This window comes from Penaeus vannamei, unplaced genomic scaffold, assembly GCF_042767895.1.
Source record: "Penaeus vannamei isolate JL-2024 unplaced genomic scaffold, ASM4276789v1 unanchor736, whole genome shotgun sequence".
Classification (NCBI taxonomy): domain Eukaryota; kingdom Metazoa; phylum Arthropoda; class Malacostraca; order Decapoda; family Penaeidae; genus Penaeus; species Penaeus vannamei.
This window is the reverse complement of record NW_027213740.1, coordinates 7,501-24,003: the sequence shown is the minus strand read 5'-3', so window position 1 is coordinate 24,003 and position 16,503 is coordinate 7,501. Positions and strand designations below refer to the sequence as shown.

Here is a 16,503-nt window from a genome sequence, read left to right as displayed (position 1 = left end):
AGCCAGCGACTCCTGTTGGAGAAAAATGCCCACTGCATTACTAATATCCTATTAATTTTCATGCAGAACTGTGTGAAGCTGGAAATATATTCATATATACATATATACAGTCCCTCTCTTTCTCTCTCTTTATGTAGGCATATGTGTGTATCATATATATATATATATATATATATATATATATATATATATATATATATATATATATATATATATATATATATCGATATAATTATTTATTCGACATTTAAAAAGATACACTGTTTCTGTACATTCATCACTGAAACATTTTTTATATATTTTCATAAATCTAAAGGAATATCAATATAGCAAAATTTAGTGTTACAACAAATAAGGGTAAATTATAATGCTAATTTATAAATGGTTTGTATGTTTAAATGCAAGCAATTAATTTGGGGAAAGCAATAAGTTCGTTATTCTAACAATTTCTCGTTAGACGAGTCCTTGCCTTCCTCCATGTAACAGGTAAGCTTAGTGCTAGTATATAAAATCACATTTTACCCTCATATAATAGATTTTAATACTTGATATGTATATTAACATAACAGTTTAATCCCTTTGTATTGATCCATGGTAATCAGATGAGTCCTGGCCTTCCTCCATATAACAGAGAGGAGAAATGGTGGAGAAACTGGAGAGAGCACGCCATAATGCCTTGTTGATAGGGGACATTTGTTACTTCTTTTAATGGTCTGGAGATACAGTAATAGAAGTAGTCGCAGGTGACAATTCCAGGGGTATCAATGAATAGATAGAGAATGGAATTAGTTATTAGAGCGAAGTTTAAGAGAAGAAAATTATAAAGAGGAAAGGAAGGGAAATAATCGGCTTATAGCCTAAGTAAAATCATGGAAAGAACACGGTTAGACTGGATGTGAGGGTCTCGATATCGTCTCACGTATGTTTTTTTGTTTATTAATATAATTTTGATTTCTAATTAATAGGAAAAGGGAGGGTACAGGATTAATCTTAGATATGAATTGAATTATTTGAGATTATTGCTTATTTTAAGTATTATGTGTATTACTAAGATTTACAGAATGATATGCCATTTGTTCATCGTTTGGTTATTGAATAAAATACTAAGGGTCACAAATGTTTCTATGACCATTATAATAATAGGCACACTCAACAGAGGAATTAATTCATTCCCACACCCACGAGCCTTAAAGACCGTTAGGTTATGCTACCACAAGATTTAATGGTACATTAAATCATTAAAAACAGGCCTACATTTAAATAAAATTGGATCATGGAAAACAGTAGTATGATGTTGTTACAAAAACTGAGTAGAATAAAATATGATAGATAAGAATATAAGAAAAATTATTATTTGTACATATACATATATATTCGGATATACGAGATGTGTCAGAAAAGTTCCAGGACGGATGTCGCAAGTGATTTATTTCAAACCCAACATCATAGTAAGAGTTTTCCCCTTCAAAGTAATCCCCCTGGAGTCTAATGCACTTTCTCATCCTACTCTGCTCATCCGGCTTGAATGTATATATTCACTTTTTTTATCTTACCGGTGTCTTTATTTATACGCTGCATAGGTTTTGTAACTCCTTTGATGCATATTTAACTTACCTGCAACTGACAAACACAAAAATATCCTTTGATAACACCAATAAAGGGTCATAAAATTACCCACCAATATCTTGTGGTTACCTGCAACTGTCAATGTTTACATACAAAATCTATCGTGACGTCATCTCGTCCTGCTCGCCCAGGTTCGCAGGAGGGTGAGATGGACGAGATGGACAATTTGTCCTGGATGAGATAGTAGAGGTTCCGAACGGTCAAAACATCTCTTGCAACTGGTCTGGACAAGCAGAACGAGCAGTTCCGAACGCAGCATATGTGTCCAAAGCATAATTACTTGCCTATTTAGCTCGATATAGTATACGTGCTCATTATTTTTTCGCTTTACAATATGATGGTACTCTACTGAACTAGCTAATCCTAACAAATCCTAAGTAAACGCCTCCTCATGTGACACGTCACCCTTCTCATGACATGTTCTTGTTACACTCATTTTCCATGCATATTAGTAAGGTGACTCACATATGTATTATCCTCCTCCTTAGCCCTTTTACTGGCCTGGTATGCTTATATCTCAGCTTCTGGAGACGATGTGAGCCTTCTTACCAAGTTTGTGAAGCATATATGTGTGTATATATGTTTGACAATGGATGACTGTCAGTAGTCACAGGTCGCTAAAGTACATGCATGCATATGTCAGCATACAATGCAAAGAACCTGCACTTCAGTTATCTGTTATTTGCATTTATGGTTGCTGCAAATGCACTTTTACTGATTGCTATACCTGGATAATTTCACTCGACATCAGGCTGATCGGGAGTCGTCCGTCGGTGTCGGGAAGGAAGAGGTTCCCCCCCATGTGGAGGGCGAGGGCTCTGGCCGTGCCGAGATGCCCTTCGTCCAGGGCAGCGTGCAGGGGCGTGGCGTCCTGGTGGTGGCGGGACACCGCGGAGCCGCCGCTGTTCCAGATCCACCAGGCCAGAGTGGAGGCCCCGCCCCTGGCTGCGCGGAAGAGCAGCGCGTCTAGAGAGTCCGAGGAGCCGGCGGGGCGCTCGAGCGCGGCCTCCCACGGCCTCTCTCCGTCCAGGGCCTCCAGCAGCGCCCGTGCAGCTGCCTGAAGGGCGTCATCCAGGGGCTGCATCTCCATCGCTATCCGGTCTCTGACAGCCTGTGTTTCCAGAATTAATTAGTCAGATGTACTGAAATCGGTGAAACCTTCCTTTTCTACTCACATTGATATAAACGACAGTTGCAGTTCAGGCTGAACTTGCAAAGTATCGTAAATATTTATATAGATTCATTATCTATCCCATGTCAGTAGACATTTAATGTCACTCAGACTAACTTCTTTTGCAATTCCCGACTTTAAAACTAAGATGATACAGCTACTGAATATGACGCCACAGCAGGCAGTGTTCGCTCTGATGCTGCATTGACTCTGTGTCTTAACTTCTATGAATAAGCTAGACCTTTGCCTTTCATCGGCTAGGTAATTTCCTAAAGGAGTTAATTAATTAGCATAGATTATCTAAAACCCCTCCAGCGGCTTGCGGTTTTGCTTTACCTCTGCCTGGCGTCAAATGAAAGCACTCGTGCCTGCGCGTAAACGCACGCCACGTACCCTGGTGACCAGCACAGCGACCCAGGTGGTGATGTCGGGCGTGAGCCACGCGAGCTGCACCGGGCCAAGGCCGTCCCTGGTGGCCGTGAGCGGCGCCCCGGCGGCCAGAAGGAGGGGCAGGAGGGGAGTGCAGTTGGCGGTGATGGCGAGGTGAAGCGGGTAGCAGGTGTGGGACCCGGGAGGCTCGAGGGGGGCGCCCGAGGTCAGGAGCGACGATGCCTTCCTCACGGCCGACAGCGACGGGTTCTGACCCTTGGGGCTGGCGTCCGTGGACTCGAGGTCATGGGGTGTTGTTGCTGCATAGGCATTGTAGTATGCGGTCTCCGTTATCAGGCTAAGCAGAGCTACAAACAGCTCTTCAGGACTCTGAAAGTAGATGGCATAACCTATGCTCAGTGCCAGGGTAAAGAATTTATCATAGACGAAGCAAGTCGGCCATGCACTATTTAATATCAAGTAAAGGTTACGATGAAAGCAACTTCCATTGCTACTCTACTTACTCCTTTGGTTTCACAAATGTAATTGCTGCTGATCATATTGTAAGCCTGCAAGTGACCTTTCTCGCGGGCAAAGTCGCTGGGAGTCTTGCCGTTGAAGGTGAGAGCCGTGGGCAGGGCGCCTCGCTCCAAAAGGATCCTGATGTTGGGAAGGTTGTTCTGCTCGGCGGCCGCGTGGAGGAGCGTCCGCCCTTGCCGGTCCTGGAAGTGGATCTCGCACAGACCGAAGTCAACGCTACTTGCTAAGACGCCTGCATCCTTTTCCTGTTTTTTACTGGTACACTGAAAGCTCAGCGATCCAGAAAATAGCATATCCCTCTTGCAGATGTCCTGTTAAAAATGTTATTTACGAGGTTGAAATCAATTTCATTGTAATACAATAATTTCATGTATACTGTTTGTGCACTCATTTTGTGTTGATTCAGTGTGAGTATTTATGTCATTACCATTCTACAACCATGGAAACCTTTATATGTAGCATCTCTCTTGGCTTGCTTGCGAAGCCACCAAGCTGAATGAACTTGACCGCGAATGTCAGCTGTGTCTTCTGCAGAGAGCTCCAACTTGTCCCGGAAGGTGATGAGATCGGGATGCTCAATAACCAGTCTTTGAACAACTTCCAATCTCCCGTAGAAAGAGGCATAGTGGAGAACAGATTTTCCGGCGTCTGAGAGGTTCTGCAAGTCTGCTCCGCATCTTACAAGTTCTTCCACAGCTGAAATGTGTCCCACTGAGCCAGCGTAGTGCAGTGCTGTACAACCACGTCTGTCAACTGCATTGACGTCTGCTCCCACGTCGATGAGCCTTTGAACTATTTTTGTAAATCCTCCGAGAGAAGCATAATGTAAAGGTGTATGGCCAGATTCAGTGGAACTGTTAGGGTTGGCATCGTTTTCCAATAAAATATCCACTGCTTCAGTATGTCCAACTAAACACACGATGTGAAGCCGTGTGTTCCCTTTTTGGGACAGAAGAGAAACATCCAGTGCTTCCAGTGCAGGGCTACTTTCTTCATTTCTGGCATAGTCTAAAAAAACCTCATACGTGGCACTTGACTTCGGGATGTTCGCTACAGTTGCCAACAGAGAAACGATTTCCCTTCCCCCGCTAAGATAGAGCGGCGTGTCGCGTGCTCGGTTTTCGGCGTCAGGGTCTATACTCTTTTCAAAGGGTAAATCAACCCCTTCAGGGCTGCCCCGGGCAGCAGACAAATGATGTGTGGGCAAGTCACTGGTTGTACCAAACCCGATAATTAATTCTAACAGTTCAACTACTTTCAATACACATACTGAAAGAGCTTCAGAAACAGAATCCAATGCACCTGGTATTTGGGTACTCTTGATCGTTTGATCGTTCGTGATTAAATTCTTGCTCACCTGTAGGTTAGTAAATAATAATGATATATGATATATGTTTCACATATAATATTATCTACATATAAATAAATATACAAGAAAAAAATATAAAAAACGATAAATATATGTATGTGTGTGAAACTCCGGACAAAGAATGAATTCTTAAAAGATTTCGATGCATTTCGTCTTACCATCTTCCTCAATCACTGCTATTACAAGTGAGAAGGGCCCCAGCTATTTAGCAATATGATTCATCTGTAATATATATTAATGTGATTTTCTTTGGTTTTGCGCCCGCACGCGCGCACGCGCGTGTGTGTACGTGGGTGGTGCATATTAGTGTGTATGTGCATGTGTATTTGCGCACGAGTGTGTATGTACACAAATCTGTAGTCTCCAACTTACCGTCTTTGGTCTCTGCTTGTAAGTTGAGGCAGTCTGGAAAGGTGTGAGACCCTTGCTTTCAAAAAGGAGTTTAGTTATTTTCACTTTGCCACTTTCTGATGCATACTGGAGTGGCGTTTGCAGACTATCATTGGCAGCGTCTGGGTTAGCCCCGGCATCCAAGAGGACTTTGGCCATCGGCAAGCTTCCATGCATTGAGACGTGGTGGAGAGGAGTGTCTCCAGATTCGTCTTTAATTGCAACATCTGCTCCCGAATCGATGCACTTCCTGGCAGCCTCGGCATCGCCCTGCCTTACAGCAGACCACGGCCTTCTCGGATGGTCCACCTTCATTTTGGTTGAAAACTCCTCAGTATCATTTGATAAGAATGTTTCATTGAGGTTGACCTTCTTACAAAGATTTTTTTCCAGATGCAGACGTAGAACCTGAAACACAGGCAGCGTGTTCATATATCAATATCGTTACAACTATTTCTAAATCTATTTTATCTATATCTGCATCCCTTCCTCTAGCCTGTATATAGCTTATCACTGTTTCCCACCTAGGCAGAACCTGACATAAGCCTTTGCAAGTGAGCTTTAAAAGTGATAGTTGTATAGAGACACTTGTCAGAGGTATATTTTCATGTTGCGATATAACTTTAGGTTTTAGTTTTGCTATCTTTGCATCCGTTTTAACTATGTTTCATAAGGGTTTAAGTAGAATCATTAGAGTAATCCTTCATTATTTAGTGTCAGTGGTTTGTGAGAAGGGAGGAGAAAGAAGAATTTTGACACCAATAAAATCGTTTATCTCTCTCACGTATTTTATTTATCAGAAAAAAGTCACTTGCACACTCATGCATGAAAGCACTCCCAGGTTCGTCATCATCATTGGAGAATCCATTCTGTAGATGGCCAAATCATTTCAGTTCGTGTTGGGGTTCGGAAACATTGTACAAGGCTGACTAACCATCAGTGTCCATCCACCTTCCCTAACTAAAGGTAGAGAAGCATTTTCCAAGCTGAGGGGTGGTGAAACAGTGGGTATTTGGGGCATCCCTGCTGAAATGTTAAATGCTGGTTGTGGACCTATGCTGCAAGGTTTGCATGCTATCCTGGCTGCCATCTGGCATTCTGGTAACATTCCTTCTGACCTGTTGAGGCCAGGGGAAAGGGTATGGATGGGGCTGCAGCAATGACCAAGGAATTATAAAGCTCAGCATGCCCCCCCCCAACCCTGAGGCATATCAGAGATCCTCTATTGCAGGAATTGGGATTCACATATGGCAAGTCCACAACAGACCATAATCTGGCATTTTGTGTTACTGTTACTGTGTTACACTGGGCGCTTTAAGATCGTGTTACTCTAGTCAGAATTAAAGGCAATCTTTTCAATATCAGTATCATTCAAGCTTATGCTCCGACTTTAGATGCCGATGACGACGAAATCGATAGTTTTTCTGAAACTCTAGAGTAAGCGTGCAGTCAATGCAAATCGGCTGAAGTTAAAATCGTTATAGACGATACAAACGCAAAAGTCGGCAAAGGAAAACTTGGAAGCATTGTTAGTTCTTTTGGACTTGGGGATCGGAACGATAGAGGCGAGAAATTCATAGACTGGTGTGCCAGAAACCATCAGGTCATCACCGGTACTTGGTTCAAACATCAAGACGATTGTATACTTGGACTATCCCTGGTGATCGTACTCGCAATCAAATCGATTATATTACTATTGATTATCGTTTTTGTAATACTGTAAAAAACTGCAAAACATATCCTGGTGCGGCTTGTGGAAGCAACCATAACCCAGTTGTGATCAACCTAGAATTACGGTTGAAGCGAAAGAAAAATAGTTGCCGAGCAAAACGTCTGCAATACAATGCATTGAAAAATGATGGAATCAAGCAAGATTTCATTCAAAGAAGTATTGAGCACAATCGATCTGAATATCCCAAATAGTCTCTGGCAGGTTGCGAAAGAAGCTTTCCAGAGTGCAGCTAATAACACCATTCCATGGATGGCCGATGAAATACTGTATTTGATGGACGAAAGAAGGGCTGTGAAAAGTCGTAACGATGTGCAATACTACGAGCTGACTCGCGAAATGAAACGAGAGTGCAATGAAGCCAAGGAAATCTGGCTTAATGGTGAATGCGATGAAATGGAAGCAAGTATGTCGAGAAATTCAAATGACCTTTATGACAAGGTCAAGAAATTATCTGGAAAGAAAGGTAACAGCAGGAGTGGATGTATTCGTTCCGAAGACAGCGTCATGCTCACCGAATCTCAGGACATCTGTAACAGATGGGTGCGGTACATCAAAGAACTCTTTGATACGAGAAACGACCAACCGACCGTTGAAGCAGAAATAGAGGGACCGGAGATTAGCAGAGGTGAGATCAGGAATGGGATGAAGAAAATGAAGAAAGGAAAAGCGCTTGGACCCGATGAAGTTTCAGTAAAAATGCTCGAAGCTTTCGACGAAGGAAGTGATATTCTGTACAAAATTTTCGAGATCTACGACACCGGCGAATTACCTGACGATTTTTTAAAATCATCATTTATAACCTTGCCGAAGAAGCCCAGGGCGACAGAGTGCTAAGACCACTATCAGCCTAATGAGCCACTGCGTAAAGCTTCTTCTCACCATCATCATTGAAAGAATCCGAAACAGAAGAGCAATTTGGCTTTATGCCCGATCAAGGAACTAGAAATGCAATTTTCACTTTACGAATGTTATGTGAAAGGGCTATCGAGCAACAGCAGGAAGTTTTCCTTTGCTTCATCGGCTATGTTAAGGCGTTCGATAAAGTGCGCCATGAAAAGTTTTTCGAACTTCTACAAAATCTCGTCGTCGACGGCAAAGATTTACAATGGGTCAGAAACATTTATTGAAATCAAAAAGCTGCGGTAAGGGTCGATGATCAGTTAATGTAGTGGGTCTTGAGGCCTCCGTCAGGTCTGCGTTCAGTCGGCGGACTACTTCGATCTTTACAGTGAAATGATTCTCCGTGTGATTCATGGCCTGATCGGATTAAAAATCGGGGGTGTCAACATTAACAATTTGCGATACGCTAACGGCACAGTTCTAATTGCCACTTTCGAGGAAAATCTACAAAAATTTTTTGGATAAAGTTGTAGAAGCCATTGCAGAAATAGGCCTTTCTATCAACTACGACAAAACAAATCAACGGTAATTAGCAAGTCTGAAGAAAAATCTAGCTGTCAGTTGCAAGTCGGTGAAGTCACTGAGGAAACTGAAGTAAAGAAACGCATCGCTGTTTCAAAGGAAAAGTTTGGCGAAACGCGCTCAGTCTTTACCAACATTAATCTGTTCATGACTCCTTAAATGCAACATCTGGATGTGGTTCCTGTGTAGAATTCTTCGCATTTCATATATCGACAGAGTTGCAAATGAGGATGTGTTACTACGGACGGGGGGTGAGAGAGAGAATTGCTTTCAACCATTACTGGAAGACAATTTCGATTTCTCGGCCACAAGATTAGGAAAGGCAGTCTCGAAATGTTGGCGATTCAAGGGAAAATTGAGGGGAAAGAAGCAAGGGGTAGACAACGCATGAAGTATTTGGATCGAACCAAATCCTTGGGTGGTGCAATATCAAGCGGTGATATCTTCAATTGGGCAAGGGATCGAAATCGATGGAAACTTGTGACAGCCAAAGCTTGTATCAAGTGTGGCACCTAACAGAACAGAGCGCCGTCATAAGTTCAGTTGTGGGCTGCTTGCATCCTGCATCGACCTCAAATAGGAATACGATATGGTACATTGTGAATCACTCTTTGAGATTCTGAGTCAGAGAGGAATCCAAACAAGGATTATTCGATTAATAACAAGCCTGTATAATACTTAAAGAGCTGAAAATATGATGGGGACCTGTCAAACTTATTCACTTATCAACATAGGAGTGATGCAAGGCTATGTTGTCACACCAACACTTTCCAACACAACAAAGACCGGATGATGGGCAGAGCTGTTATCAAAGGTAATTGCATAGTAACACTAGGCAATTCTAAGGTTACAACCCTCATTTCACTGACAATGTTGCTATTCTATACGAGTCGCAGGAGAGTGTAGAGGTGGCTCTAGATACCTTTAACTATCAAGATAATATTAAGAGAAGATGAATTATATCCGGTCTTGGCAACGCCTGACATGCTTAATTAATAGGCTTAGGTTCCAGACTGTCCATCTGGACAATACATAGTAAGGACGAAGCTGCTGGCAGGCATCAGCGCAACTGACATTTTGGGCTTTACAGATTTTTCTTCTTTTTTATGTTTGACGGAAACCCCGGACAAAGAAAGAATTCCTGGAGTCTATAGATTTCCATTCATTTCGTCGTACCATCTTTCTCAATCACTGTTATTACAAGTGAGAAGGACCCCAATTGATTCATCTGTAAGATAATGCACATTTTTTTTTTTTTTTTTTTGCGCACGTGAGAGAGTGTGTGTGCGCGTGTGTGGTGCATATTAGTGTGTATGTGCATGCGTATTTGTACATGAGTGCATATATACACAAGTCTGTAGTCTCCAACTTACCGTCTTTGGTCTGTGATTGTAAGTTGAGGCAGTCTGGACAGGTGTGAGACCCTTGCTTTCGAAAAGGAGTCTAATCATTTCCACTTTGCCTCTTTCTGATGCATACTGGAGTGGCGTTTGCAGACTGTCATTGGCAGCGTCTGGGTTAGCCCCGGCATCCAAGAGGACTTTGGCCATCGGCAAGCTGCCATGCTTTGAGACGTAGTGGAGAGGAGTGTCTCCAGATTCGTCTTTAATTGCAACATCTGCTCCCGAATCGAGGCACTTCCTGGCAGCTTCTGCATCGCCCTGCCTTACAGCAGACCACAGCCTTCTCTCAAGGTCCACCTGGGGAACAATATTTTTTATGGCAGTCTTTCACATTGATAACTGTATTCTAGAAATATTTGAAACTAACCTTATTATATGAATCCTGCCTTCTCTCATTATATATTTATATAAACATTTGCATCTCGGTATATCTTTACATCTGTCTTTATCTATATATCCCTACATCTAACCTCTATATATCTTATCACTGTTTACCACTTAAGCAAAATTTGACATAAAACATTGCAAGTGAACTTTACAAGTGATAGTTTTATAGAAACATACCTATCCAAGGTATGTTTTCATGTTGCGATATGATTTTAGATTTAGTTTTACTAGGTTTGCATCCGTTATAACTATGTTTCATAAGGGTTTGAGTAGAATTATTAGAGTAATTATGAGAGGTGATATACCTCCTATATGGTTGATTGAATACTGGTGGGCAGTACTGATGTGGCTGTCCTCTTTATTGGCAAAGAGTAACTCGCACTTATCCATAAATACGCAAGTATCACGATGAAGAGCACGAAATAGCTGACGGTGCTGAGTGCCCGGCCTGCACGCCAACGAGGCGGTATGGCTGGTGGCAAGTCCGTCGAGGGTGTGAGCGTCCTAGTGAGTGAGAGCGCGACCCGCCCGGTCAAGGGCAGGCTCTTCGAGGGTGTGAGTGTCCTCGGTCAACCTCAGCTGACCTCTTGTAGGCGGCCCAGATACCCCAGGTAGGCTTAGGTTATATTTGAATGCAGGCGACCGAGCTTAGCGTGGGTACGCCATGCTAGGAGGAAACTTACAAGGAAAACCATGCTAGGAGGAAAACCAACACGGAACCCAAGCCTCCCAATCCACGTGTGTGCCATGAGTATGCTTTCTCTCATTGCCACGTGTCCAATCTCTTCTATAGTATACTATAATAATCCTTCATTATTTAGTGTCAGTGGTTAATTTGTGAGAAGGGAGGAGAAAGAAGAATTTTGACACCAATAAAATCGACAGGTGATGGACACTGAAAAAAATAGGTTTGTATTTTTTTTTCTTTTCTTTTTAAGTAGTCGAGGAAAAGCTATTATTAGTGTGTATCTCTGACAAGTATTTTAATTATCAGAAAAAAAAATCTTTAGATATGCGGAAATGCATCGGTTAGTGTCTATTTATATAAGATCTCTCTAAATCCGCTTGCACACTCATGCATGAAAGCACTCCCAGTTAGGCCAGGTTCGTCATCATCATTGGAGAATCCATTCTGTAGATGGCCAAATCATTTCAATTCGTGTTGGGGTTCGAAAACGTTGTACAAGGCTGACTCACGCATCAGTGCCCATCCACATTCCCTAACTGAAGTTAGAGAGGCGATCTCCAACCTGAGGTATGATAAAGCAGTGGGTATTTGGGGCATTCCTGCTCAAATGTTAAATGCTGGTTGTGGAATTATGCTGTCCTGCCTGCCATGTGGCGTTCTGGTAACATTCCCCCTGACCTGCTGAGGCCAGGGGTATTGGTATGGATAGGACTGCAGCAACAACCAAGACATTACAAAGCTCAGCATACCAGACAAGGTTCTTGTTCCCACCCCTCTGAGGCATATCAGAGATCCCCTATTGCAGCAATTTGGATTCACTTCTGATAAGTCCACAAAAGACCACAATCTGGCGCTCAGAGCCATTGTCAAGTGCCGTCGTGAGTTCAGTTGTGGGCTGCTTGCATCCTCAAATAGGAATACGATATGGTACATTGTAAATCACTCTGGGAGATTCTGAGTCTGAGAGGAAGCCAAACAAGGATTATTCGATTAATAACAAGCTTTATAATATTCAAGATGCCAAGTATGGTGGGGACCTATCAAGCTTATTCACTTATCAACACAGGAGTGATGTAAGGCTATGTCGTCACACCAACACTTTCCAACACAACAAAGACCGGATGATGGGCAGAGCTGTTATCAAAGGAATTGCATAGCAACACTAGGCGATATTAAGGTTACCAACCTTGACTTTACTGACGATGTTGCTATTCTATACGAGTCTCTGAAACTGTAGAGGTGGCTCTAGATACCTATAACTATCAAGATACTATCCATACAAGATTAATGCTTAGGTTCCAGACTGTCCATCTGGATAATACCTAGTAAGGACGAAGCTGCTGACATTTTGGGCTTTACAGATATTTCTTCTTTTTTATGATTGATGGAAACTCTGTATAAAGAAAATTCCTGGTCTTTAGCTTTCCATGCATTTCGTCTTACCTTCTTCCTCAATCGCTATTGTTACAAGTGAAAAGGGCCCCAGCTGTTAGCAATGTGATTCATCTGTAATATAATACAATTTTTTTTCTTTGGTTGTGCGCACGTGTGTGTGTGTAAGTGAGAGAGAGAGAATCTGTGAGTACGTGGGTAGTGCATGTTAGTGTGTGTATGTGAGTTGTGTGTGTGTGTGTGTGTGTGTGTGTGTGTGTGTGTGTGTGTGTGTGTGTGTGTGTGTGTGTGTGTGTGTGTGTGTGTGTGTGTGTGTGTGTGTGTGTGCGCGTGCGTGGGTAGTGCATATTAGTGTGTGTGTGTGCGTGTATGTGTGTGTGCATGTGTATTTGCGCATGAGTGTATCTATACACAAATCTGTAGTCTCCAACTTACCATCTTTGATCTGTGCTCGCAAGTTGAGGCAGTCTGGACAGGTGTGAGACCCTTGCTTTCAAAAAGGAGTCTAGTTATTTTCACTTTGCCTCTTTCTGATGCATACTGGAGTGGCGTTTGCAGACTATCATTGGCAGCGTCTGGGTTAGCCCCGGCATCCAAGAGGACTTTGGCCATCGGCAAGCTTCCATGCATTGAGACGTGGTGGAGAGGAGTGTCTCCAGATTCGTCCTTAATTGCAACATCTGCTCCCGAATCGAGGCACTTCCTGGCAGCTTCTACATCGCCCTGCCTTACAGCAGACCACAGCCTCCTCGCAAGGTCCACCTCCATTTTGGTTGAAAACTCCCCAGTATCATTTGATAAGAATGTTTCATTGAGGTTGTCCTTGTTACAGACAGTTTTTTCCTTAAGTAAAGGGAGAGCCTGAAACAAAGACAGGGTGTTAGTTCATATATTAATACGATTCAACAGTCATGATCCTCTGTGAGTTGAGACAACACAAATTCTCTTTCCTTCTTCACGAAGGTAACAATGCCACTACTGCTTGTCGAACAACTGGACAACTAATGTCCAGGGAGTAATAACATTGTCTTCCACAGCTATTTCCCGCACCGAGAACTGGGGAACAATATAATTTATGGCAATTTTTCTCGTTGATAACTGTTTTCTAGAGATATTTGAAACCAACTTTATTATATGAATCCTGCCTTCTCTCTATATATATTTAGATCAACATATGCATCTCGGTATATCTTTACATCTCTAAATTTTTCTAAATCTATCTTTATCTTTATCTACATCCCTTCCTCTAACCTCTATATATTTTATCACCGTTTCCCACTTAGGCAGAACATGACATAAAACTTTGCAAGTGAGCTTTACAAGTGATAGTGATATAGACATACTTGTCAGTGGTATATTTTCACTTTCCTAATGTAGTGTTGCGATATAACTTTAGCTTTAGTTTTGCAAGGTTTGCATCCGGTATAACAATGTTTTATAAGGGTTTAAGTAGAAAGAAATATTAGAGTAATCCTTCATCATAATAGTTCAGTGATTAATTTGTGAGGAGTGAGAAAGAAAAAGAAATACACCATTAAAACCGAAAGGTGATGGGACACGGAAAAAAATGTTTGTCATTTTTCTCTATGTAGTCGAGGAAATGCTGTTGGTCGTCTATCTGTCACGTATTTTAGTCATCAGCCAACCAAAAAATACTTCATTGATCTTAAGATTTAGGATAAATCTATAGACAATACCCTTCCTTCTGAAAATTTAAAAAGAGAAAAAGAGGAGGGAATGCTGGAGAGAGAGGTAGACCACAGGAAAAAGAAGAAAAAAGAATATAGGAAATCTTTGAGTAAATCAATTACTTATAATTTTCATACCAAACAGAAATGAACTGGCTGATAATATTAGTTTATTGAATATTTCTGGTTACTTTCAATTCTTTGCAGTATACAGCGAAATTTGATTAAATATATACTGTATTAGCACATGGTAATTGGGGCATTTGAACTTGCCGTTTTTATCAGTTACCTCCTATATGAAAACAATTTTGCTAGAAGCCTAGGTATACAACAAATGGTACTTCAGGTCGTTGAGGAATTCTGCTCTTCACTTTAAATTCACTTGCACACTCATGCATGAAAGCACTCCCAGTTAGGCTAGGTTCGCCATCATCACTGGAGAATCGATTGTGTAGATGGCCAAATCATCTCAGTTCGTTTTGGGGTTCGAAAACGTTGTACAAGGCTGACTCACGCATCAGTGCCCATCCACCTTCCCTAACAACAGATAGAGAGTCGGTTTCCAAGCTGAGGGGTGGTAAAACAGTGGGTATTTGGGGCATCCCAGCGGAAATGTTAAAATGCTGGTTGTGAACCTATGCTGCAAGGTTTGCATGCTGTCCCGGCTGCCATCTGGCATTCTGGTAACATTCCTCCTGACCTGTTGAGGCCAGGGGAAAGGGTATGGATGGGACCAGACAAGGTTCTTGCTCATACTCTTCTGAGGCATATCAGAGATCCCCGATTGAGACACAAGAGGCATTAGAAATTTGGATTCACTCTTGCTATGTTCACGATAGACCACAAACTGGCGCTCTGAGCCATTGTAGAGTGCCGCCGTGTTATCAAACAGAGCTGTTATCAAACGTGATTGCAGAGTAACACTAGGCAGTAGTAAGGTTACCAACCTTCATTTCACTGACGATGTTGCTATTCTATACGAGTCTCTGGAAACTGTAGAGGTGGCTCCAGATACCTTTAACTATCAAGATAATATTAAGAGAAGCTGAATTATATCCGGTCTTGGCAAGACCTGAAATGCTTAATTAAAAGGTTTAGGTTCCAGACTGTCCATCTGGATAATACCTAGTAAGGACGAAGCTGCTGGAACGCATGGGTGCATATTGGGCTTTACAGATTTGTCTTCTCATTTAATGGTTGATGGCAACTCCGGACAAAAAAAAAAAAAAAATACTTGAGTTTAGATTTTCGTGCATTTTGTCTTACCATCTTTCTTAATCACAGTTATTGAAAAGTGAGAAGGACCCCAACTGTTTAGCAATATGATTCAGCCCTAATATAATTTATAAATGTGTTTTTGTTTGGCTGTACGCGCGTGTGTGTTTATGTACGTGCATGCGTGCGCGCGCGTGTGTGATGTGTGTGTGTGTGCGTGCGTGCGTTGTGTGTATACGTGAGTGGTACATATTAGTTTGTGTGTGTGTGTGGGTGGGTGGTGCATATTAGTGTGTGTGTGTGTGCGCGCACGTGTGTGTGTGCATGTGTATTTGTGCATGGGTGTATATATGCAAATCTGTAACTTACCGTCTTTGGTCTTTGCTTGCAAGTTGAGGCAGTCTGGACAGGTGTGAGACCCTTGCTTTCAAAAAGGAGTCTAATCATATCCACTTTGCCTCTTTCTGATGCATACTGGAGTGGCGTTTGCAGACTGTCATTGGCAGCGTCTGGGTTAGCCCCGGCATCCAAGAGGACTTTGGCCATCGGCAAGCTGCCATGCTTTGAGACGTGGTGGAGAGGAGTGTCTCCAGATTCGTCTTTAATTGCAACATCTGCTCCCGAATCGAGGCACTTCCTGGCAGCTTCTACATCGCCCTGCCTTACAGCAGACCACAGCCTCCTCGCAAGGTCCACCTCCATTTAGATTAAAGATTCCTCAGTATCATTTGATAAGAATGTTTCATTGAGGTTGACCTTATTACAGTTTTTTCCACAAGTAGAGGGAGAACCTGAAACAAAGACAGGGTGTTAGTTCATATATTGATACGATTCATTGATTATGGTTGAGACAACACAAATTTTCTTTCCTTCTGCACGGAAGTAACAATGCCATTACTGGTTGTTGAATAAATTTTAAATGAATTTCTTTATCTTTATCTGTACATCCCTACCTCAAACCTCATTATATCTTATCACTGTCTCTATTCTCTGCGTGCGTATTTCTCTCAGGCAGAACCTGACCTTTTCAGCTAATAAGCAAAATACACTAGACGTGTTTCTGCAATTGACAAAACAAACTTTGGAGATATCTAGAGACCTGCCTGCTAAA

The 16,503-nt window shown here is 42.2% G+C and overlaps 1 protein-coding gene across 1 annotated transcript in view; it reads right to left on the bottom strand.

Annotated features, from left to right (window-relative positions):
- Nucleotides 1-2,353: 2,353 nt before the first annotated feature.
- The window catches only part of LOC113802297 (serine/threonine-protein phosphatase 6 regulatory ankyrin repeat subunit C), a gene marked incomplete at its 3' end in the record, with an annotated part of 14,564 nt that continues 414 nt past the window's right edge, over nucleotides 2,354-16,503 (bottom strand). The window contains 8 exon segments of the mRNA XM_027352843.2: nucleotides 2,354-2,737; nucleotides 3,191-3,556; nucleotides 3,691-4,017; nucleotides 4,134-5,063; nucleotides 5,448-5,873; nucleotides 9,993-10,319; nucleotides 12,925-13,350; nucleotides 15,762-16,183. Coding sequence (XP_027208644.2) covers nucleotides 2,354-2,737; nucleotides 3,191-3,556; nucleotides 3,691-4,017; nucleotides 4,134-5,063; nucleotides 5,448-5,873; nucleotides 9,993-10,319; nucleotides 12,925-13,350; nucleotides 15,762-16,094 — 3,519 coding nt within the window.